Source organism: Arvicanthis niloticus, chromosome 2 (assembly GCF_011762505.2).
Source record: "Arvicanthis niloticus isolate mArvNil1 chromosome 2, mArvNil1.pat.X, whole genome shotgun sequence".
In the NCBI taxonomy this organism is placed as follows: Eukaryota; Metazoa; Chordata; class Mammalia; order Rodentia; family Muridae; genus Arvicanthis; species Arvicanthis niloticus.
Window position 1 is genome coordinate 45,757,616 of NC_047659.1, and position 25,171 is coordinate 45,782,786.

Here is a 25,171-nt window from a genome sequence, read left to right on the forward strand (position 1 = left end):
ACCCAGACCACACAGCTTTCCCTCTTAGCTTCAAACCTCAAACTCTGTTTGTCTCATAAACTTGTCTCATAAACACAAGCAGGAAATACAGAAAAGGCAGTATAGACTTTGAAGGAAAGACATTCTGTACTTTACCCCCAGAACGCTTCTCTTAGAAGACACTTTAGTTACAACCATCGCTCTATGCACACAGCACCTCAGTGCACACTGTGCACGAACTTCAGCACTCACCCGGAACATACAGTATTTCTTATGTTTATATGTACAAGTATGTTAAAAGTAGAAGTGGTAGACAACACGCTTTGTAGGATAAGAACAAAACAAATCTATATATTACTATATACCTTTATTAAATAAAATGTCTTTTACTGTTACCCAGTCCTTTTACTGTTACCCAGTCACTTATACGTATCTATTTATCTAAGCTTTGGAATACTCAACCCTGCTGGGGACCCTGCCAGTGTCACAGCTGGCGTGGAGATGATCCACACCAGGTGAAGAATGAGCTCTAGTCAGCATCACTTATCGAGCACTGGGGCAGACTTCCAGAGTCTGGCTTATTTCTCATGGTTTATTTCTCCGACACATTTAAGCACAGTAAGACTTTGGAAAGAGGTTTCCAAATGACACTCATCACAACAAAACTTTAGGCATAACTACGTGGAAACTCCCATGTAAAGTAGCAACGTACCTGAGATCTGTACAAGAATAAGTTCTGTTGACTGACCAAGAGTGCTCAGGGTAAGAGCTTAAAGAAGAAGCATAAGGATAGATTCTATTGATGGTGGATGCAAAGTACATGAGACTGTTTCATAAGGATGGGTTCTAGTTACCAAGAAACTAACCTCAGGATAAGGGCCTAGATAATGCTCAGGATATTTGGGGGACCCAGGAAGGCTGGCTCCTTAGAACAGCTCAAAGATGGATGACAGGTTGTTAGACAACATCCACTCCAGCCTTCTGGCTGACCAGGCATCAGTTATTGTCTTCCTTTGGAGAATATAGGCCATGTGTTTAACAAATCTGGTTCCTCTAGTGCTTTTCTCTGAGTTATGCCTCCTACACAATCCAAGTATCTTTTTGTTTGTTTGGTGTTTTGTTTTTCAAGCTTCCCTGTGCAGCTCTGGCTGTCCTGAACCTCACTCTGCAGACCAAGCTGGCCTCAAACTTACAGAGATCAAATTGCATCTTCCTTGCAAGTGCTGGGATTAAAGATATGGGTCACTACTGCCCAGCCAAACCCAAGTATTTTTAAGTTGAATGTCTATAATTTTAATATTTTAACTAAGAATTCCTTGGCAAAAAAAAAAAAAAAAAAAAAAAAAGTTAGCAGATGCTGTTCTTAAATTAAGACACTAGGTGGAGCATGAGAGTTTTGGATAATCTGAGAACAAGCTACTTGACTCAAGAAAACAGAAAAGTAAAATTAAACTAATTTAATTTTGTTGATTTTAACTAAGAATAGAGAAACATAACAGTTTTATAACTTTATCTAACATCTAAGGATTTTGTAAAAGAGATAAGCGTTAGGATTAGGGTTTTTTAACTCCACAGGAGGAAAATTAGGCAGGCACCCTTTGCAAAGGAACACTAATCAGAGAGAGCAAATATAGCTACTAGTGTGTGTGTGTGTGTGTGTGTGTGTGTGTGTGTGTGTGTGTGTGTGTCTGAACTAGTGAACTGGTCTTTATATGAATGAGAATATCTTATATCAACACCAATTTCTAGATTGCCAACCACAGTCTCCACTAAGTACCAACTCTAAGGATTAGCTTGCCCATTAGCAGGAGAGGAGGTCACATCATGCTAATAATAGTAATCACGATATCTTTTCCAATTTGTTTTGTTTAAATCCTTGTGGGAGATTTTGATGAGATTCAAGCTCATTGGCATGATTCTTGGAGTTTAGGTGTATCAGACAGACAGACAGACAGACAGACAGACAGACGGACAGACAAACAGTTATAAGTACTGCCATAGCTATAGACAATCTGCTGGTGGGCTTGGAAAATACCAACTTGGACATTGGTGGTGCCAAACTGTGTCTGTGCACACCGAGAATCAACTTTATGTTGGCGTCTATTTGTTTCTGAGGTTGCAGCTGAGGTTTGCCAGTGTTTTTAATCTCAGAACTGTCTGCAAAAACATCTAGAGTGAAGGACATCCCTCCTGGAATGCTTGTAATCCCAGCACTCAGGAGATAGAAGCAGGAGGATCACAGTGTGACATCATCTTCTATTAATATAGTGAGTTCTAAGAGGTCAGCCTGGGATACAGGAGACCTTATAAGAGCAAGTAACCCATCCCCTGAACCCCATATTCTAGCCATGATTCATTTCAGAAGTGCAGGGATAATTCAACATATAAAAATCTGTCAATGTAATTTACCGTATAAACAAACTAAAAGAAAAAAAAAAAAACACATGATCATCTCATTAGATACTGAACAAGCCTTTGACAAAATCCAGCACCTTCTTATGGTAAAAGTCCTAGAGAGATCAAAGATATAATGCACATACTTAAACATAATAAAGGCAATATACAGCAAGCTGATAGCCAACATAAAATTAAAAGGAGAGAAACTTAAAGCAAAAATCAGGGACAAGACAAGACTACCCATTCTCTCCCTATCTCTTCAATATAGTACTTGAAGTTCTAGCAAGAGCAATAAGACAACTAAAAGAGATCAAGCGGATACAAATTGGAAAGGAAAAAGTCAAAGTATTGCTATATGCAGATGATATGATAGTATGCATAAGCAACCCTAAAAAATTCTACCAGGGAATTCCTAGAGCTGATAAACACCTGCAGCAAAGTGGCTACATACAAAATTAATCCTGCAAATTAGTAGCCCTCAGACATACAAATGATAAATGGGCTGAGAAAGCAACCAGGGAAACAATACCCTTCACAACAGCCACAAATAATATAAAATATCTTGGTGTAACTCTAACCAAGCAAGTGAAAGGTCTGTATGACAAGAACTTCAAATCTTTGAAGAAGTAATTGAAGAAGACATTAGAAGATGGAAAGATCTCCCATGCTCATGGATCAGTAGGATTAACATAGAAAAAATGGCCAGCTTACCAAAAGCGATCAACAGATTCAGTGCAATTCCCATTGAAATTTCAACACAATTCTTTATAATCATTGAAAGAACAATTCTCAGCTTCTTATGGAAAACCAAAATAACTCAGAATAGCTAAAACAATCCTGTACAATAAAAGATCTTCTGGAGGTATCACCATCTGCATTGCTTGTACTATAGAGCAATAGTAATAAAAACCACATGGCAATGGCATAAAAATAGACAGATTGATCAATGGACTTAGTAGTAAATCCACACAGTTATGTACACTTGATTTTTAACAAAGAGACCAAAATTATACAATAGAAAAAAGAAAGCATCTTTAGCAAATGGTGCTGGTCTAACTGGATGTAGAAGAATGCAAATAGATCCATATCTGTCACCCTGCACAAAACTCAAGTCCAAATGGATCAAAAACCTTAACATTAAAAAAAAAAAAAAAAAGTGAGGAATAGCCCTGAAGACAACTTTCCTGAACATCAATCATGCAGGTACTAAGATCAACAATTAATAAATGGGACCTTATGAAACTGAAAAGCTTCTGTAAGGCAAAGGACACCATCAAAAGAACAAAATGGCAGCCTACAGAGTGGGAAAAGATTTTTACCAACTTCACAGCTGACAGAAGGTTGATATGCAAAATTTATAAAGAACTCAAGAAACTAGACATTAACAAAACAAATAACCCAATTAAAAAAAAATAGAGTACTGATCTAAACAGAGAATTCTCAGCAGAGGAATCTCTAACGGCTGAGAATCACTTAAAGAAATGGTTAAGATCCTTAGCTATCAAGGAAATGCAAAGCAAAATGACTCTGAGATTCCATCTTATACTGTCCAGAATGGCTAAGAGAAAAATCTCAAGTGACATCTTACTCTGTTGAGAATGTGGAGCAAGGGAAACATTACTCCATTGCTGGTGGGAGTGAAAACTTATGCACATGCACACAGCCACCTTGGAAATCAATTTGGTGGTTTCTCAGAATATTGGGAATCAAGATGCAGCTATACCATTATTGGGCATATACTCAAAAGAAGTTCCACCATACCACAAAGCCATTTGCTCAACCATGTTCATAGCAGCTTTATTCATAATAGCTAGAACCTGGAAACAACCTAGATGTCCCTTGACTGAAGAATGAATACAAAAAAATGGGGGTACATTTGCACATGGAGTATTACTCAAGAATTAAAAACAATGACATCATGAACTTTGCAGACAAACTGATGGAACTCGGAAGGATCATCCTGAGTAAGGGAACCCAGACTTAGAGACAAACATGATAAGTACTCACTTATAAATGGTTATTAGCCATAAAGTAAAGGATAACCACGCTACAATCCACATACCTGAAGAAGCTAAGTAACAAGAAAGGCTCAAGGGGAGGGATTCATGAATCTTACTGAGAAAGAGAAGTGGATGGGGGGGGGGTGGCTGGGAGGATGGAAAGAGGAGAGATGGGAGGTGGGACAGAGGGAGAAAGTACTAAGAGACAACTGAAATGGGGGTAGGTGGGTATTTCTTGGATGAGCTAGAAACTAAGGGAAATGGAAACGCCCAGGAATCTAGGAGAGTGACCTTAGCTAAGACCAGGGGAGGCCTTCCCTTTTCTGAAGCAAACAGGAGGAGTGGATGGGGGCAGGGAGGGGAAGGAGGGAGAAGGACTGGCAGGGGAGGTCAGGACTTAAAGTAAATAAATTAAAACAAATAAAAAAGTAACCAAATAACAAAACAAACTGTGCTTTGGAATATCAAAGGGGGTTTTATTTATTATAATTCAAGTTTCTTGGATACATGGTGAGCAGTGTCTCACAATAAGAAATTATGAGTCTGAAAAGATGGCTCAGCAGACAAAAGAACTTTCCATAGAAGCTCAGTGACACATATTCAATCCCTAAGACCCAGGCGGAAGAAGAAGAGAACTGACTCCTGGAAATTGTCTTCTGACTTCCAGGGTGCATGTGACAAACACGCGTGGATGCACAAGAGTGCACATGCACATAAATAAATGTCAACAAAACAAAATAGATGATATTGAATTTAAACAAGACATACTTGCTAAGTAAAACTCCCAGAATATTATTTTTCATAATTAAATGTGCATAACCTATATGTTGCCCATTAATGCATGTATGTACTTGACCAAGATTTAGGAGCAGGCTGAGAGGATGTCCCCAATGTGGAAACATGAGTGGTCACCTCAAGAGAGGAGTTCTTTAGGAGAAAGCTTGGAAATAAATTTTTGATAAATGAACAAGGTAAATGCAAACCATGACCTACTCTTTGGTATTTACATTATTCCTTGAAAGTTTTTGTAGTTTAAAAATATGTATCAGAAAGTCTGGGTGGTGGCAGGCCGGGCAAGGGTACATTATTAGAAGGGGGCACTATGACTATAGCTCAGTGGAAAGTCTACGCTTCAACAGGATGTAGAATGCTCTAAATCATAGTTCTCAACCTTCCTAAAGGTGTAGCCCTTCACTGCAGTTCTTTATGTGTGGTGACCCCCAACCATAAAATTATTCCATTGCTACTTCATAACTGTGATTTAGCCACTGTTATGACTATAGTAATGTCAGTATTTGTAATGCCGGCTATCTCATATATGACCCCTAAGGGGGTCTCTACCTACAGAGAGTCCTGCTATGTAGTCTTGGGATTTTCCATTTCTTTCTTAGGAAACATTACAGTCAGGTAGACAGTAACCTTGTACCACGCAGAGCAGAAAATAAAAGTGTAGAAGATACCTCCTAGAAGTGCAGCAGCTAGAATCTAGGAAACACACATGCATATTTGCTGGGCCCGGTTAGTAAAGTTCTTCACTGTGAGGGAAGAACTTAGGACTCCCCTTTGCCTGGCGCCTCCACACACAGGGCATGATGTCTGAGCTGGCTTTGCTTTCACTGTCACTGAGGTCGCTGGATGTGTCAGGTGCTGAGTTCTCAAGTGAGCTGCCCTCATTGCCTGCCTTCTGCTGCTGCGTTCACTGTCATGGCGTTGATGTTCTCTTCATGGTTCCAGGCATGAAAGGATGCATACCAGAAGACCCTATCGAGTGGAGGATGCTGGCAAATGCTGCCTTGAGGATGACTTAGTCAATCTTGAGGTCCTGGATGAGGTACTGAATACTTAGTAGACAGCTCTCATGAAGAGCTTCACACAAGTGGTCTGTCCCTTCTCTGGCTCCTCTGTGATTGATCACATTTTTCTAAAGTCATTCCAAACTTTAATTGCTTGGTTAGCTATGGCATGGTCACTATGACTATGATCCTCTGTGTGTTCGTTTATAGTTTTAGAATGATGAAAGATTCTAGTAAAGCCCTTTATTCCACAGGCCTGACCGACGAAGCCCACCAACTTAAATTCATTTTCTATTTAATAAAAGATATTGCAGTTTACCTGAAAAACAGGTGTTTGTTCTTCAAAAGGAGACATTTCATTTACAGAGACAGTGGAGTAAATATGGTTCAGATTTGAAATCTGACAACTATGAGAATTCCTCATTCAGAATAATCGCCTTTGCTTGAGCTGAACCTCTACCTGTGGATTCTAATCCTGGGGAACCCCAGTATCAACCCCTCAATCACTAACCTGTAACGCCACAGTATTCAATTCTGTATTTCCACAATCCAGCAACAAGTGTTACTTCTGAGACATGAAATTCCTAGGGCAGGCAAGACAGCTGTTAGTAGCTTGAACAACTACTCTTCCAGAGGACTCAAGTTTGATCTCCAGAACCTGGGGAATCTGTTCACAGACAGCTAAATCTAATTATAAATAGAACCTTCCAATCGAACAGAGACTGCCCCTCAACCGTGCACCCAGGAACAACTCAAATCTCTGGAACAACTCAAGTCTCTGTTGGCTCCCCCTACGCTTGTCAGCACTTTCTCAGTCACCTCTTCTCTCAGCACTTTCTAATCATTCAGTCTTTCCAGACACATGCCATCATTTGAGAGATTTAGAATCATTAAGACTCTGTTAAGATCTGAATGGGCTGTGTTAATCTTTTAGACAAATATTAGTGCAAGAAGCTCATTGCTACTTTCAGCAATGTCTTGTTGACCATGCCGCTCTTAACGATGTTTCTTCTCTTAGGATACAATTATCTACTGGCTGCAGAAGCGGTACGCAGACGGGCTAATATACACCTATGTTGGAGATATTCTAATTGCCTTAAATCCCTTCCAGAATCTAAGCATATACTCTCCACAGGTACGAGGATCAGTTTAAAGCATTTTGTTCCTTCATGAGTGATTAAAAATCACAAGGCCAGGTCTGGAAGTGCAGTTCGCTGGTAGAACAGTCACTTAGCATGCACCTGCTGCTAGGCTCAAACCCACACACTGGGAAAAAAAAATCAAATATGAAAATAAAATGAAGTGGCATTAAAACCATGTAACCACTCTCTTGCCATGGGACTGATATCCAAAAGTTTAGACAATAATTTGACATAAAAGGGATTTTATCTTCGGGAAGAAACTTCTCAAAGCAAGGAGCAATAATTAGCAATTACTGAATACTTGCTACATGCCAAACACTGGGTTGGCTCATGTCTGATCATCCTATGAGACAGAAAAGCTATGACTGACTATTCAGTAGAGGAAGAGACAGAGCAGAGCAGTTAGTGCCCCTTGCCCAAGCTTGTGTATCCAGTAATGGAAAACAAGGTCAGAACATAGGCCTGCAGACTCCAAGCCTTCCAGAAGCAGCAAGTCCCCTAAGGAGGAAAGCCTTGTTTTTCTGGGTAATAGATAGTGAAGGCATTAGATGGTTCAGTGGAGCATTTGAAGGGTCCTGTCAATGAGTTGTTTCTTTCCTTCAGTGTTCCAGGCTTTATCATGGGGTGAAACGTTCCTCCAATCCCCCCCACATATTTGCATCAGCAGACAATGCTTATCAGTGTTTGGTTACTTTCAGCAAAGACCAGGTAAGGACTCACCTTCCTCTCCTACCAGCTCACCAGGTAAGTCATGGTTCACCTTCCCCCTCCCCCTTTTTTTTTGGTTTGGACCTGTAGTTGCTGAGGCTACCCTGAGGAAATGGGAGATAAAATTGCTGTACAAGGGAACTGGAGGCCTGAGAAGGAGAAAACCCTTTTGAGGTAACATAACACAGACATATCAGGAGCACTCATTTTCTCTCACGAAATGCAATAAAGACATTTCTAATACGAACATAATGAGAACATAGAACAACCACAACCTGATTACATGCAATGACTGTAATAAAAATGGAATATATAATGGCACAAATGAAATTTCCTCCTATTAATATCTCAGAATCTTTATGACTAGGTCCCGTGTATGTGAAATACTGCACCTGCTAGACACCGGGCCCTGTATCATCTAGCTGCTGGGAAATTTGAAGGGTTAGGGTTAAGACTGATAAACTTTAAGCTCAATGTTATTTAAATGCAAACTTAACTCACAATTTTTACTTGTCTAGACTTGTAATTCACAGCATGGCTTATTCTACTTTTGACCCCTTCTCCATTTGGTTAGGTCTATTTTCCTTTATTCCTGCATTCTGCAAACAAATAGAAGTAACCTAACTTGGCAAGGAAATTTTATGAGAGCTTACTATGCATATACTTCCAGAGACCAAAGAAGTCTGGGTTTTTTTGGGGTCAGTAAACAAAATAATAACTGTGTCTTAGTTACTTTTCTGTCACTTGATGACACATCATAGTCAAGACAACTTGCAGAAGGAAGGGCTTCTGTGGCTCACAGTCCCTGAGGCGTAAGACTCTGTTAGGGTGGGAAAGCAGCAGCAGACAAACGTGACTGCTGGAGGAGCAGCTAGGAGCCCCCACCTGGAACTGCAAACACAAAGCAAAGAGAGCAAACTCCAAGTGGGTTAGGCATATTTACTCCCACGGCTCCCCAGTGACATGCTCCATCAGCAAGACGGCACCTCCTAAGCCTCCTCAAACAACATCTCTGGCTAGGGACCAAATGTTCAAGTGTCCTAAACTATGAGAGATACTTCTTACTCAAACCACTGCACAATAGAACCATGGGACAACACACTCAGGCTCACTGATGACTGGAGAGGAGTATCTCTGCCTTGTTGTGGAGAGTTACAACCTGTCCACAGGTTTCCCAGAGAGAAAATTAGTGGAAAGAGAGGCCATGACCTCCAAATTTGCCTGCTGTGCTTTTTTGTTTTTTTCCCCCTCCCCCATTTTGTTTCTGACATGAAATTGTGTGTTTCCTAACACTAAACAGTTTTCCAGGGTGCCCTACAATTCAGTGCAATCCGGACACACTCTAGAGTTAGCATAGATCCCACAGGTTATTGTTTAACATCAACAAAACTGCTGCATGTCAGATGCAGGCTACAGATGGAATACCTAAGATACAACTGTGCCAACCCAAGTACAAATTCAGGGGTTCCAGTCAGGCTGGCTAATTCACTAGAACAACTCAGAGAATTAGCAAGAGCACTAGATTTGTTTTTACTGGCATCTCATGCTATAACCCACAGCAGCCACATGGGAGACGTGCACAGGACAGATAGAAAGAGAGGTGTCACAGATAGGAGAGGTGGGGACACAGAGGATCTTGCTTTTCACCTGTGCCATCTCCCAGGACCTTCAATACATCAGTTTCAAACTCACTGAATCTCATTTCTTTAAAACTTTTTTTTTTTTTTTTTTAAAAAAAAAAAAACAACTTGGGGATTCACTGGTTGAGAGCACTGGCTGCTCTTCCAGAGAACCAGAATTCAACTCCCAGCACCCACATGGCAGTTCCCAATTGCCTATGATTCCAATCTGACACCCTCACACAGACATACACACAGGTGAAACACCAAATATACATAAGATAAAGATAAATAAATCATTAAAATTTATAATTGAGGAACTAAGTCCAAGATGAATACAGTCAAAGCACATAGTAGACTTGAAAGAATCTTTGTGAAGTCTCACTCTGTGTGTGTGTGTGTGGGGGGGAATATATGCTAATAGAATGTTTTGAATAATAAAGTAAATAAAATGGTTCTTTTCAATACAAGTTTTTATTGAACTCAATTTTCAACCTCTCGGTCTTCCTGGATAATGGGAAGGAGGTCTGAAAGTTTCCATTCTCTGACTATACATCTTTTCTTTCTCAGTGCCCATTCTTGTCCTGAGATAGTTAGTTTGGTTCCTACTTGGAACTACCTCATTCACAGCCAAGGTGCAGCAGCCACTGCTCTTCCTGAGCAGACGATGCTCCGATCTCTCCACCAGTCAGGAAATTCCAAGAAGCTTTATGCCCAGAAGCAACTACCAAGGCCAAATACGTTGCTTTTATTCTACCTCATCACTGATTTCTTTTGTGTACAAAGAGCTCCAGGAAGTGTTAAAAAGAACATGGCCAACAGTACAATAAAAACAAGCCATGGCTATAAATAAGCCCCCCCCCCCAAAAAATGTGTTTGACTTTAAGCATTGGCAGGTGTTTGATCTCACTCATAATAAAAGAGACACAGTCTGAAACCGCACTGAATACCAGTTTTTACCTATCAGTTTGACACAAATCAATACACTGTGTGGTGAGGCTACAAGGCTACAGACTACTTTCTGTAGTATGGCGTCGCCTCAACTCCACATGCCCCATGCATGTTTCTCATGTACCAGTCCCTCAGTTTGACACAAATCAATACACTGTGTGGTGAGGCTACAAGGCTACAGACTACTTTCTGTATGGCGTCGCCTCAACTCCACATGCCCCATGCATGTTTCTCATGTACCAGTCCCTGGACTGTGTACCTTTTCTAATATGCCAGCCCCAACTGCACATGCCCCGTGTATGTATGTCTCCCATGTAGCTGGCCCTGGATCATACACTCCTTCTAATATGCCAGCAAACACAAATTATCTCTCTAGTGAACTAGCCAGCTGCTCTGGTCCCTAGCAAAGTGGTACAGTAACTGCTGACTTACAAACACCTTTTGATCAAATGTTACCCACTTAGAATTTATTCAGCAGATGAATCTGCATGTAGATACAATGACCTGTGTATAAGATTATTCATTGCAATATAGTTCGTAATAAGAATAGATCAAACGACCCACAAGATCAATTAATAATGGTACTATCAGACAGTGCTACATAATACCTTGCAATGACAAGCAGCTGTGCCAGCTCTTCATATAGTGGGACGAGTCCCAGGATAGAACGGCTGTTTAGTGAAAGATGGAGGATGTTATATGGGAAGCCACAACCCAATGCACATGTTGTCTCTGTGTGGTCATTCATTGAATTCCTCCCTTGACGGTATTTTCTGTGTCAGTGTATTGTCATCAGTGGAGAAAGCGGATCGGGGAAGACGGAAAGTGCCCATCTGATCGTTCAGCATCTTACTTTCTTAGGAAAGGTATGGGCCAACCTGCTTTGCATATCATGGCTAGAAGCCCCTGCAGAAGCCCTCATAGCAGAAGACAGTAGTATTTTTTTTTTAAATCAGGAATTACCATAAGATTTCATCTTTTTTGTGTTTGCTTCCTGATAGCTAGGCTCTTAAGATGCCAGCATGCTGTTTTTACTTCATGTAGTGAGAAAAATAATACCAACATGGATTTACTAGACTGCGGGCTATTAATTGTTTTGTGTGTTTTTAATGTAGTAGAAACATTGAGTTGTTAAGTGGGAAAAGTGGTTAAACACTGAGTCAGATCAGGGGGAACCACTGTGGCAATTAGGAAAATGGCAAGGGGAAGACATTGTGCAACAACAGTTAAGGAAAAGGAAAATTCCAGCCTTGATCCAGACATGGAAGGAAGGATTGCAAAATTAGTCAGGGAGTCGCTTGTAGTTGGCACTAGTGCATAATGTGACTAAGAAAGGGTTTGAGGACTCCTTCATTAGAGTTGAGGTTTATTGAAGAGCATAGTGGAAAAATTAGAAGATGTCAGTATTTAGAATTCTTTCTAAACTGTTAAGCGGTAAACATCTCTCAAAGATGTCCTACACAATGCAGCCAGACTTTTAAACTACCACCGAATCTGGCTTTCTGATTCATGGCACCTCATGACTCTTTCATGTAAGAAACCCACGTGGGGGTTAATGCTAACTTTCCCAAAGTAAAGTTGCTTGGAAAGGGAGTCTGGGAGGGATGCGGGGTGACATTATTGGAATGCTGCCTCTGAAGGCTCCTCTAGAACGCTCTCCATTCCACCCAGGCCAACAACCAGACCCTACGCCAGAAAATTCTCCAGGTGAACTCTCTGGTGGAAGCCTTCGGGAACGCCTGCACAGCCATCAATGATAACTCCAGCCGCTTTGGGAAGTATCTGGAAATGATGTTCACCCCAACTGGAGCTGTCATGGGGGCAAGAATCTCCGAGTATCTCCTTGAAAAATCCAGAGTTATTCAGCAGGCAGTGTAGGTGCACCTCTATTCTATCACCGTTTTTTTTTTTTTTTTTCTCTGCCAATATAAACCTGGAGAATTTGGAAATTTTGAAGCTTCCATCGCCCCTTGCTCGTTAATCTTCCCCAGTTTTTAAAAGCAAAGGACCAGTGTTACCTGATTTGCTTTTTAATGTCTCATTTTGTCTTAGGTACATGGGTGTTTTACTTGCATGTATTTCTGTGCATAGTGTGAGTGCCTGTTACCCTAAGAGACCAGAAGAGGGAGCAAGATCCTTGGAACTGGAGCTATAGATGGTTGCAAATTGCCATCTGCATGCTGGGAACTGTACTCAAAGCCTCTGCAAGAGCACCAAGTGCTTTTAACAGCTGAGCCATCTCTCCAACCCTTGGTGGTAGTTTTATTTTTGTTTTTGTTTTACCTAAAAGGCATTAAGGGGAGAATGCCACGGGCTGGGGGCAGTGCTTTAGGAGTGTTATATCTGATACTCTTGAGTTGGTTGTATAAGGTAGAATAACAATAATTAATTTGCACATACCTTCAAGATCCACTTTATCCATTAAATGTGAAATTCCCAATAACAAAAAGTACTGAAAATATTCCATATATTTTCCTTTCACTTGGGAGAGAAAAGAATATAATTATATTAGGTATTCATTCCTTTTTTTGCTGCTGTGATAAAATACTATGATAAAAAGCAGTGATTCAGGGCTCATTTTACCTGACAGTTTCAGTGGAGACACAGTTCATCATGGCTAGGAGAGCATAGTAGCAGGGGCATGAGGCTGGGCGATCACATTTCACTAACACACAGGAAGCCGAGCGTGAGGACAGGTGATCTGGCCAGGTTGTCAAACCTCAAAGCCTGCCTCAAATGATGTACCTCCTCCAGCAAAGCTGTACTACCTGAATGTTTCATAATCTTCTCAGACAGTGCCATCAACTGGGGACCTTGTGCTCAAATATACAAGCCCACAGAAGACATTATTTAAACCACAACACTCTGTTTTAAGTAAAGCATCATCATCATAGGTAATAATCATTGCCAGCATGTCCTTCTGGACATCAACAGCTGCTTCTGACACTCCGTGACCTTGGGCAGGTCACTAAGCATTTCTGAGCCTCATTTGTGAAATGTGGATGCCACTAGCAATGGCCCCATGGGCTTGTAAAATTACTTAAAAGCACTCGAGACAGTGCATGTTAACAGTATTAGCCACTCTTCTTATTACTAGTTTTGATCACTGCAGGACACCAGAGTTTCTCAGGAACAGGGCTACATACACACAGCCAGTCAATACTGAATGCCTGCTATGTGCCAGAGTAAACAAGACAGATGAAGTCCTTGAGTCCATGGTGAGCGGGGGAGGGATGAGCGGATCACAGTCGTTATAGGAATATATAAATCGAGCAGCTGTGATCAGTGCTCAGAAGCGATAGCTTTCAAGTCAAGTGCTGGGAAAATAAACCAGTGAAGAGGCACGCTACCTGGTTTAGGAAGAAGAGTTAGTTGCATGGAGTTCCCGGAGGACAGAGGGGTTCTATTTGTGATAAAACACCATGACTGAGAGCAACTAGGGGAGATAAGGATTGATTCTGTTTATACTTCCACATCACAGTCCAACAGCAAAGGAAGTCACAATGTCACAAACAGGACAGACACTTGGAGGCAGGAGCTGATGCACAGGCCAAGGAGGAATGTTGTTTACTGGCTTGGTCCCACAGTTTGCTCAGCCTGCTTCTTACACTGACTGCACCACAGGCCAATGTGGTAGGAACATTTTTTTTTTTTCCCAGTGGAGGTTCTCATTTCCTAAATGACTCTGCCTTGTGTCAAGTTGACAAGAAACCAGAGACTAGGCACTACACCTGGTGTCCAGAAGGAGAGATGGGTTTTCCTGGATTTAAAATGTTTGATCTGAAATCTGTGGCTCAAGAGTTAGCCAACAAAATGAGGACAGGAGTGTAGGGAACAAGAGACGGGCACTAAGAATGGATCGCATAGGACCTTGAACCTTTTCTAAAAAGACTAGGAAACTGGAGGATGCTTTCAGGCAGGGGAGTGGTCACCACTAACTTGCATTTTGAAGTGCTAACTCTGGTTTCAGTTGGCCAATGGAGACGAGGGGGAGCCAGATGGATAGGGGTGATAGAGGAGACAAGAGAGATGGAGTAGTCAGATACTGAGCAAATGACTAGCTTAAGAATCCAAGCACATTTGTGGGTGTGGCTGGTGGGGTATGGCATGCTAGGCTTGATTTCCAACACACACACACACACACACACACACACACACACACACACAACATCAAACACCGTCCTCCATCAGAGAATTTCCTTGCATAGTAGAAGCAGGTATTAACAGTGCACACGAGTGAAGAGATGGAGCTACAAGTGTTTGAAGGTTCCCTGTAGCTTCTTGATCACTTGGGTGAGCCTCTCTGTCTCTTTCTCCCCATATTGGTATGATTTTAAAGTTGAAGGCACTGTCTTTGACAGAACTAACACTGCTGTGTCCTGTGCTCCATGTTCTTCCTGTGGAGTGGTGCCCATGGATGTAATTATTGTCTCACCTTACTTCCTTTGTGTCACATACAGGCCTAATAACACCAACCTCCCAAGGTTGTTAAGAGAATTGAATGGGATGGAGAGAGGTGGAGGCTTTAAAATCTGGCAACATGGCTGCTCTGTCTGGAATACAGACACACTCTTAATACACACCTTTAATCCCAAACAATGATGTTGTGCCAGGAAACGTCCATGAACCCGAAAAAGACCAACAAGGAGCCGATTCTAATACAATCACATTACTCATAGGATCTCACTATTCAAGCTCAAGGTTGGGCCACACCACCATCTCTGATGCAGCAGAACAGGAGGCTGCAGCCCTAAGCTTAGTTTCAAGCAAGCATTTATAGAGACAAAAAGGGGTTATCTAGCCTGACACACATCTGATTGGAGGGCCATTATAGTCTTTAACATAATTGGCTGGTGCTGGGAGCCAAATTATAAACTTTACTTCTGTTTTCTTCCTGATTGGTGATTGTTAGGAAGTGAAGTGTCAGGGGAGGTTTGTAACCTGGAGGTGCAGATTTGTTAGAGAATAACCTGGAAACTAGTGCTTAGATGCAGGTCTTGTTGCGGGGTAACCTGGAAACTAGTGCCAGGTACCTGCTAGTTAACTTGAGTTCAACTTTAGGTCAGGTTCTCTAAGATAGAGTCTGAACCCAAAAGATTTGGTCTCTCAATGTCTAATTGAGGGACAGACAAAATGACAATTCAGAGAAAGAGTTGATGGGATAGGATACGCTCAACCCTCACAAGAACAGCACAGGAAGTAGAAGCTATTTTTGAAGAGTCAGTTCATTTCAGTGAGTTCAGTTAAGTTGAGTTGAAGTCAGTTCAGTAAGTTCAGTGCAGGACAGTTGAGTTTAGTCAGTTGAGTTCAACTCAGTCAATCAGCACAGAAGACAGTACAATGGAGTTGAGTTGAGTTCAGTTCAGTTTGTGGAGTAAAGAGGCAGCTTTTAGCAGGACAGTTTTACAGACAAGTTACAGAGAGAACAAGCTAGACACAGGTTAAAGCAGAACAAGCCAGATAATGAGAAGGAGCCAGAAGATCAGAATAGATTGCTAGAGTTAGTTTGAGGTCAAGCAGAGCAATTCATTCAGAAGGTGAGAGAAACCAGATTGAATCAGTCAGCTTGGAGAGGAGTTTGAGCCAGAACGCCTGAGTTGAACTAGCCAGCCAGAGTTCAGAAAGAGCTAGAAAGGGTGAGCTTATTCAGCAGTAAGCTTTCAAGACAACAGTTACATAGGGCAAATTAAAGTTACATTTACAGTGGTGGTTCTACCCTTTTCTGGGCACCCTTGAATATCCCATTTCCTGGTCTCCCATCTCTGGATGAGATCTGACAAAAGTACATTGAATAAACAACCTTTCAGAGGCTGGCCAAGTGTAAGGCAGCCCTCTGAGCCCTTGTGTGCAGACTTCTGTCTCTGCTTTCCATCTCTCTACAACACCTTACAATTCCTGCTCAGGCTTCAGGGCTTCATTCACTGTAGGGTTATTTCCCTGGAGTCTTTGTCTTGACTTGGCATAAGTGATTTCCATTCTCAACATTATTCTTTATCATGCCCCCTGCTCATTTCTTTTAAAGTTTTTCTCTCAAGCTCCCCTTTTATTTAATTTAATTCTGCCTAGAAGGAATGCTCCAAAAGGGCAGGAATCCTCTTAGAACTGTTTCTCTGGGATCCAGCACAGTGCCTGTCATAAATGGCTTCCAATACATTTATTAGTTGAATAATACCATTTCAAAATGATTTATGTGCATTCTGTGCCACACTGCATACCTTAAATACACACAATAAAATTAATTTGAAATAATAAAAATTGCTTGACATGGTGGCATGCACCTGGTAATTCCAGTGCTGGGAAGGTTGAGACAGGAGGATCATGAGAAATTAGCCAATGGCTGGGATGTAGCTTATTGGTAGAATATTGCCTAGAAAGTGAAGATCCTGGATTCAACTTCCTATGATGAAAAAAAAAACCCAGATAAATAAAACAATGAAGTAATGTTCTGTGAGTGAATGAGAGGGAAATGACAAGTAGAGATATCTAGAACATAGTGATAAAACATCCTGAACAGACTAAGGAGAGCAAGGATGTCTGGGAGAGGGTAAAGGGAGGACTGGGACCAAGCCATAGACAGGGGAAGAGGAGAGGCACACCAGGCTTCTTCCTATAAAGTGAGTCTGGTAGGCAGTAGGATTTTCTGCTGTAAGCATATCAACCTGAAAGACTGCGCTCTTCCAGAGGGTAGAAAGGGATCTGAGGCAGAACTTTCTAAAACTGCCCTCAAGTATCAGTTTCCAAAGTTCCCCCATCCATGGTGATCTAGCAATACGATTTAATTATCAAAAAGTGATGATGTTTTTGCTGTTTTGGCCCTGCCATTTGTTGCATGGTATCTAGGCGTGTGCTTCTCAGTTCCTTCTGTGTCATTTGCTGCCACATGAACACTCTGGGCACCCTATCCAGGGTCGCTTAGCAGATATGGGCAAGGAATTCAGAGACAGAAGGTAAGGGCAATTATTGCCCTTGCAAAGAACCTATCTTCAGTTGCCAACACCCAGCAAGTACCTAGCAAGTTTCTGTAACTCTAGTTCCAGAAGATCCAAAACCCTCTTCTGGCCTCCACGGGCACCATGTGCAGATGCACAGATGCACAGAGACATGCCTGTGAAATACGCCCTACTCATTTAAAAAGGAAAAAAAAGCAAACAAATTAAAGCAACAAAAGATGTGGCCAGCAGGAGCCATCGGGGACTGAAGAATGGCATTTGTAGCAGTGTCTGAAAGCATAGCATCTTGGGAGAGTGCAAACCTCAGCTCTGAAAGGAATTCTTTCTTGACTGCTGAGGGCTTGCACACATTTCCTGCCTGAGGCTCCAGTAAAGCAGGGCATTTGTCATCTCTGTAGGCCAGACTTCTCACTCTCAGAAGCCCTGTGTGTGTGTGTGTGTGTGTGTGTGTGTGTGTGTGAGAGAGAGAGAGAGAGAGAGAGAGAGAGAGAGAGAGAGAGAGAGAGATACATAGGACGAGGAGCTTCATGGAAAGATTGTTGCATGCAACTGAGCTGCTACCTGAATTAGTTCTAGAATGCTCTTCAGTTTATAGTGAAGATACACGTGTTTGGTAAAGTGCTGTTGTGATGATTAATATTTTGTCATTGGGATGAAACGTATTTAATTGCCTGCTTATGCAAATTTGTTATGAAATAATATCTTGTACAGAAAGGAAATGGAATCAATTACTTAGGTCTGGAAAGCCTGCTATAAATTCTACAAATAAATCTTCTTCCTCAATATTTTTCTTTCAGGGGAGAGAAAAATTTTCATATATTTTACTATATTTATGCTGGTCTTTATCACCAAAAGAAACTTGCTGAATTCAGACTTCCTGAGGAAAAGCCTCCTAGGTAAGTTTTCTTGCAAGACCCCTTGCTGCTGGTGGAGAGGAGATGGCTGGTTAAGTTTGAATGAGTGTTCAGTTAAGAGGCTGGCAAACCTAGGAGTAAATGGAGTGTTTCCTTAGCTGAAGACTTGTTCTGTAAAGTTAAATATGCAAGAGGAGTGGGCAAGGACCACATCTCAGCCCTTGCAATGTTTTTTATTTTTTTGAGTGATCAAAAGCTCCACTTCAGTCATTTGTTTTTCTCCACCACAGTATTAGGCTGTGAAGGGAAAAAAACCCAGGTGTCCCCTGCCCTACCTATGGTGCTGTTTGCTAACTGAGTGCTTCCTGTGTTGGATCATGGTCTACTTTATTCAGATATATAGGTGCCGAAACTGAAAGAGTCATGCAGGATATCACTTCCAAAGAGTCTTACCGGAGACAGTTTGAAGCAATTCAGCACTGCTTCAGGATTATTGGATTCACTGACAAGGTACATGCTGGTTGGCAGAGAAAGAAACTCAGTATGGATGCCCATAGATGAATGTGAGAGAAGACTTTGTGTGTGTGTGTGTGTGTGTGTGTGTGTGTGTGTGTGTGTGTGTTCTAGCTTGCAAGGCAGTTTTCAAATGTTGTCAGCTGGGAGATAAGGTATGTCTACTTGACATGTGGTCTAAGCTTCCAAAACTTTGTTACTCTCTGAAAACTTGTTTGCAATACAGACTCCTGGTCCATTCAAGAATTACTGAATCAGAATCTGAAATAGGGGCTGGTAAGACGGCTCAGTGGTTAAAAGCACTGACTGCTTTTCTGGAGGTCATGAGTTCAAATCCCAGCACCCACATGATGGCTCACAACCATCTGTAATAAGATCTGATGCCTTCTTATGGGGTGTCTGAAGATAGCTACAGTGTACTTACTACTACCACCACCACTAATAATAATAATAAAACTTTTGGGCAGGAGCAAGTGGGGCTGGAGTGAGAGGGAGAAGGGAAGGGGAAAAGAAGAGTTAAAAAAAAAAAAAAAAGAATCTGAATTGGAACAAGATGCCCAAATGAACATGAATTATGAGAGGCATGACTATCTTACTGGCCAAGCACCTAGCAATTATTACTATTATCATAAACTCACCCTCGCTATAATAACCGATGCTAAAAGAAACCTGGCCTATTTTGAGCTGACATCACTTCTGAAAAGAGAGTTACGGGAATCTATAGGTTTTGCCTAAGCTCCTGACCACATTTTTGCAAGTAGCTCCTTGTGCATATGACAAATTAATTAAAATCTCCCACCATCCCGGCAGCTACTTTCTCCCTGGTACATTTGTACATTGTTAACTATGGCTGTGCACACAATACAAAGCTCATCATACTACATATAGGATTTCCTTATTAAATATATGCTGGGATTGACACACGGTATTTATAATCAGATATTGTTCCATGCTACATGATTTCGTAGTTTCTGGGCTTTATGCCATTCAGTTTTGTAAGAGCATACAGGTTCTTTCTCTTTGCTGGCAAAGAGGGTGGGTGATCAGGAGAAAGGTTAGAGTGTTACATCTTAGGGGATTAGATCCCAAAATACTCTGTTTACCATGGGACAACCACTCTGGATGAAGGTTGTTTCTGTAATCCAATGAGTTTGACTGGTTCTTTCCTTCCTCGAATAGTTGATTTTAGTCCTAATAATATCTTCCTTTTTTTTTTTTCTAGCTGTCTGTTCATTTTCTTGTCGTTGGCTTCTCACATAGCATAAATGGATAGGGTGGGGGGCGGGGGGTAACCTCAAAAGTTGAAACAAACATAGAAATATTATTCTCAGCTCCTTTGAGGGTGGTTTAACAGGCTCCTGCATTGTTCAAGGATTTTTATGGAACACATTTTTATCAAGTACACATCATCATCAGAAAAGTGGATAGTAGAGGTGGAAACGAAGCTGTTTAAAGTACAACTCCATAGTGGAGAACATGCCAAAGTGTGGGACATACGTCCCTAAAGGAGGACAGGGTCCATGATGAAGGCAGCCCTTAGGGGAGATGATTGAATAAAAGATGGTGACAGAATGGTGTCATGTGATTGGCCCTGGCTTTGTCATGTGATTGGCCCTGGCTTTGGAGGAGGACACACAATATTACTCTGATAGAAATAGGCTTCTGTCTTAGTTAGGGTTTCTATTGCTGTATAGTGTAAAATACCATAACTGAAAGCAACTTGGGGAGAGAAGGGTTTATTTACACTTAAAGCTTGTCTAGGACACTCAGGGTAGGAATCTGGAGGCAGGAACTGACGCAGAAGCCATAGAAGATACATACTGGCTTGTTTGACATGGCTTGCTCAGCCTGTTTTCTTATAACACTCAGGACCACCAACCCATGGATGATACTGCCCATGGTGGACGGAGCTCTTCCAGAAAACGTACCATTGGCTTGGCCACAGACCAGTCTAGTGGCTGTATTTTCTCAGCCTAGGTTCTCTCTTCTGAAACGACTCCAGTCTGTGTTGCGTTGATGTAAAAACTAGCCAGCACAGCTGCTGATAGTGAAACAGTTAAGCTTTTCATTCAGTATGTGTCATTGAAACAGGCCATTCCTGAGCACAGGATGCTAGGTACAGTAGAAGAAAAGAATGTCGGTGTAAATGGGTATGAAAAGAAGTGAGAAAGATGGCAAACATTCTTAATTTGTGTCTGGTCAACAAAAAACAAGAGTATAACGGTCCTGATGCTGCGTATCCTCTGGACCATATATGACTATGGCATGATGTCGTCATGTGTACACCCCTCTGTGTATCTCCCCAGCATGCAACAGGAGTATGATGCTATGCTATTGTGCACACCTCCCCAGTTTATAACAGGAACGGGGCAGTATGTCAACGTGTGTATCTTTCTGGTATATAACAGGAAGGTGACCTGTGTCACTGTATCTCTAATGTATAACAGGGATGTGACCTTGCATCACCGTGTGTATCTTCCCTGTGTCCTACATTAATTCATCTGGGAATAACTAGCCTAAGTTAATTAGTATTGTCAGAAATGCCAGGGAGGAGATGGATTTTATCTCTCTGACCCTAAAGTCTATGATATATCTATGCGGACAACCTGTTCTGCTGGGTTATCTCACTTCACATCATGTTTATACAGTCAGAGTAGCATGACTAAATTCAGGAAGGCTCGGTTGTATGGAGTCAGGCAGCAGGTGCCAAATAGCTGATGGGACACGATTTCTCTAACGATTTCCTGCCTGTCATTTCTCAATAGAGCTTAAAGGAACTAGCCAATTCAATTAAAATGATATTTCCCGTCCTTTCTTAGAAGGTTCCTAAGTTCCCTGCAGGGACTCCTCAAGTGTTTGCTTTCCCTCCCTTCCCCCACAACACTGTACATACAACAAAATTATGGCATGCAAACCTTAGTGTGGACCTGCGAAGGTGAATTTTAACTCCAGGACACAAGCTAATAGCATTCAAAGGAACACCTCACCATGGGGGCACCATGAGAGAACTTCCGTGGTGGAAGGAGTCCTCCAGTAACCACGAGCTAGGGACTTGGGGGACTGGACCTTAAACCAACTGAGAAGATCCCCCCTCTTTCATTTTTATATCTTCATCCAAACCACACTGTTTCTGTCTAATATTAATTGATGCTGGCCCTGCTGGCAAACACATTACTCTAACATTCTATGTAAGTTGAGTTGTAATTATTTGAAACGTCATGGAAACCCAGTTGCTACAGATCATGATAGAGAGTGGGCAGGTACTTAGATCCTTGGACACAGTGGTCAGAGTTCAGGGCCTTAGTGTCCAGGGAAAACTTTTTCTTTCTTTTTTTTTCAAAATATATCACAAATCAAAGTAATACTTCCAAAGAGAGATTCCAGAGAGTTAGACGTTAAGAGAAAGTCTTGAGGACGGGATGTCCTGACTTTTAAGGCTGTAAATGTCAGGAGCCTCTGCCAAGGAGGTAAGGCAGACACAATAATCCTCAGCTGACCCTGATACGGCGTTTAAGGCAGAACTGGCGAAAAATTAGAGATTTTGAGAAAAGAAGAAGATGAAGTAAATTTCCAGGGAGGTGCAAGACAGACAGTGGCCTGAGGTGCCGGGGAGCCAGGCCAGAATGGTTTCAGCAGATCAGCGCTACTTAACTTCTTAACTTTGAACGTGGCCTCAATACCATCCAGGCAACACTTGCCTTGATGTCTGAGAAAAAAAAAATGCTTGGATGAAGACGTTCTCTCCCCTCCCCCACTGTCGATGGCTAGCGGTATAGACCCAATGGGAGGGCTAACAAGTGTTCTGGATAAAACTCTCATTCTGAGTAAGGTTTTTTACACTGTATCATTTAGAAGGTTGGAAACTAGAAATAAATATTCTCCACAGGAAAGGTTCAGGTTTCAGAAAAGACTGTGATGAGGCAAGGGAAAACAAGGGACGGAAAGTGAAAAAGATTTCCCATGTGATCAAGAAATTTGGGGAAAGGTGGAGCCATTCATGATAGACACAGCATTGGGGAACTCTAGCGTAGCTGGATATGGGTGGCGTCTTGAACCGACCTCTGTGGTAGTTGGAGGTTCCTAGGTCTGAAAAGAATAAGTAATGAACTCCCAAGCTGGGCTAACAGAGTGGTAGGAAATCCCAGTGTTAGAGACACTGCTAACAGAGAGGTAGGACATCCCAGAGATGTGGCTTGGGGAACGCACTGAGGCTAAATCCTTTTAAAAGAGGATGAGCTGGACGCCCGGTCCCTGCTTCCTTCACTGAACCGAGGAAGGAGACCGGAGGAAAGAGGCACTAGCAGTCCCCAAGGTGTTTGATTCTAAATGTTCTCACTGAAGGTCAGAGGTAGATTTGGTCTTTTGTTGATTCCCTGAGCATAGCATTAAGAGAATGTGGCCAGAGAAGCAACGTGGCGAGTTGCTCATCTCGAGAGCACGCTCTCTCGGGTGGCCATTTTCTTTGTAGCTCACTGTCCTACCGCTAAAGTGCTTGAAGCCTTTTTTTGGGGGGAGAAGTCATGGCTTATGTGGTAGGGACTGTATGCATTCGTTAGATGAACGATACTTTTCCTTAAGAGTGAGAAGAGTTTCAGATAACCCCTTAAGGAGGCTGGATACAAACACGGGCAGATGTGGGACTCGCTGCTATAGCCTCGGCTTCAAACTCTCAGATCTACCTCCGTAGGGAGTCGCTTGATGCATGCGGCAGGACTCACCCTGTATTGATCACGGTAATGAGGGGCTGTCATGTTAAATCCAGGCAAGTTCTTAAAAAAAAAAAAAAACCCATTTGGTAGGTGTTCTTCTTAGCCACTTTTAAGTCGTGTGATTAAATAGTGATTCTTGAAGTCTGAAACATGACATCTTGCCCTTGATTTAGAAGTTGGAAGAACAGTACTTATCTTTGGCAGAAGCCAGGCTTAGAATTCTCATTTGTCTTTGTACCTTTATCAAGGCATCCAGTAGATGTCAGTGTTACAGCCCGCACTCGGGTTTTAGGCTTTACTGAGTAATGTCTACAGGGAGGCTCTGCTTAGGGGGCGGTATTTTATCAATGGTCTAGTGACAGTTTCTATTACTGGGCTGCTGTGTAGAGTACTAAATCAAATAACCCGTTTGAATGTGTTTTATGGAAGGAGTTGTGTTTATTAGCATAAAATTCAGAAAATTTCTGACCAGATGTTTTATTGTTTCACATAGGGAAAATGTAAAATGTATATGAATTTATTATGTTTAATCCATTGATGTTACTTAGATGTTCAACTTTGAACATGAAAACAGGGCTTAGATAATCTGGATGAGTTTTACTCAAATTTATGCCACCAAATATGTGAGATTATTGTTTTCTAAAATCCCCTATCAGTCTCTCCTACCAACTCAGTGACCTACAATTCTATGAAATCTGTTTATGTAGCATTAGTATCAGATGCTCCAAGTTAAGGGCTCAGTCCCACCACACCACTGCCCCCACTTCAGACACCAATTGGAAGCCCCAGGCTTCTGACTAATTCTAAAGTTACCAGGACCTTATTCTATAGCTTGACTACTTGGCATGCCAGGTCACAGAATTCAGGAAAACGTTTTCCTTAGGGCTGCAGACTTATTGTAAAGGTTACAACCTAGGGCCAGCCAAATGAAAAATAAATGGGCAATAAATAGTAAGGGGCTCTAGTCCTCTGGACATGCCACCCTACTAGCACCCCCATGGATTCACTTATTTGGAAGCTGTTTCGGGTTTTTGTGGAGTTACACACACACACACACACACACACACACACACACACACACACACGACTGATTGATTATTGGCCATTGGTGATTAACTGAGTCTGGAGTCCTAATTCTCTCCAGAGTTTGTTGAGATCAAGGAACTAAATGTTCTAAGACTGGTGCCCCCTTGAGCAACCAGTTTCTCCAATTGTGACTCTTATCCAGAACGTGACAAACTTCACTTATTAACATAAACACAGACATGGTTGAAAGGCACTTGTTGCCACAGAAAAGCTCTTTTTACGCAGACAATTTTAGAAACTCCTGTGCTAGGAACTAGAGACAAGATACTTATTTCTTCTGACATCATAATATTATGGTTTATTTCTAGCCAGTTTTTCAAACTATGTGCTCACTTCATGAATAACTCCAACCTGTAACTCTGATGTATCCTAGCAAGCCATCAATGGATGCCTTCCGAGATATTTTTAAAAAAGCTATACCCAAAAGAGGTGAGAGGACCTCTGATCTTTTGTTCTGAAGAAAGGCCCAT

At 41.7% G+C, this 25,171-nt stretch overlaps 1 protein-coding gene across 1 annotated transcript in view; it reads left to right on the plus strand.

Annotated features, from left to right (window-relative positions):
• Myo3b (myosin IIIB) overlaps positions 1-25,171 on the plus strand; it is a 340,938-nt gene that overhangs the window by 135,802 nt on the left and 179,965 nt on the right. Inside the window, exons 13-19 of the mRNA XM_034495370.3 lie at positions 6,111-6,207; positions 7,188-7,304; positions 7,915-8,019; positions 11,372-11,455; positions 12,261-12,463; positions 18,337-18,435; positions 18,789-18,903. Coding sequence (XP_034351261.3) covers positions 6,111-6,207; positions 7,188-7,304; positions 7,915-8,019; positions 11,372-11,455; positions 12,261-12,463; positions 18,337-18,435; positions 18,789-18,903 — 820 coding nt within the window. The remainder of the gene's footprint in view (positions 1-6,110; positions 6,208-7,187; positions 7,305-7,914; positions 8,020-11,371; positions 11,456-12,260; positions 12,464-18,336; positions 18,436-18,788; positions 18,904-25,171) is intronic.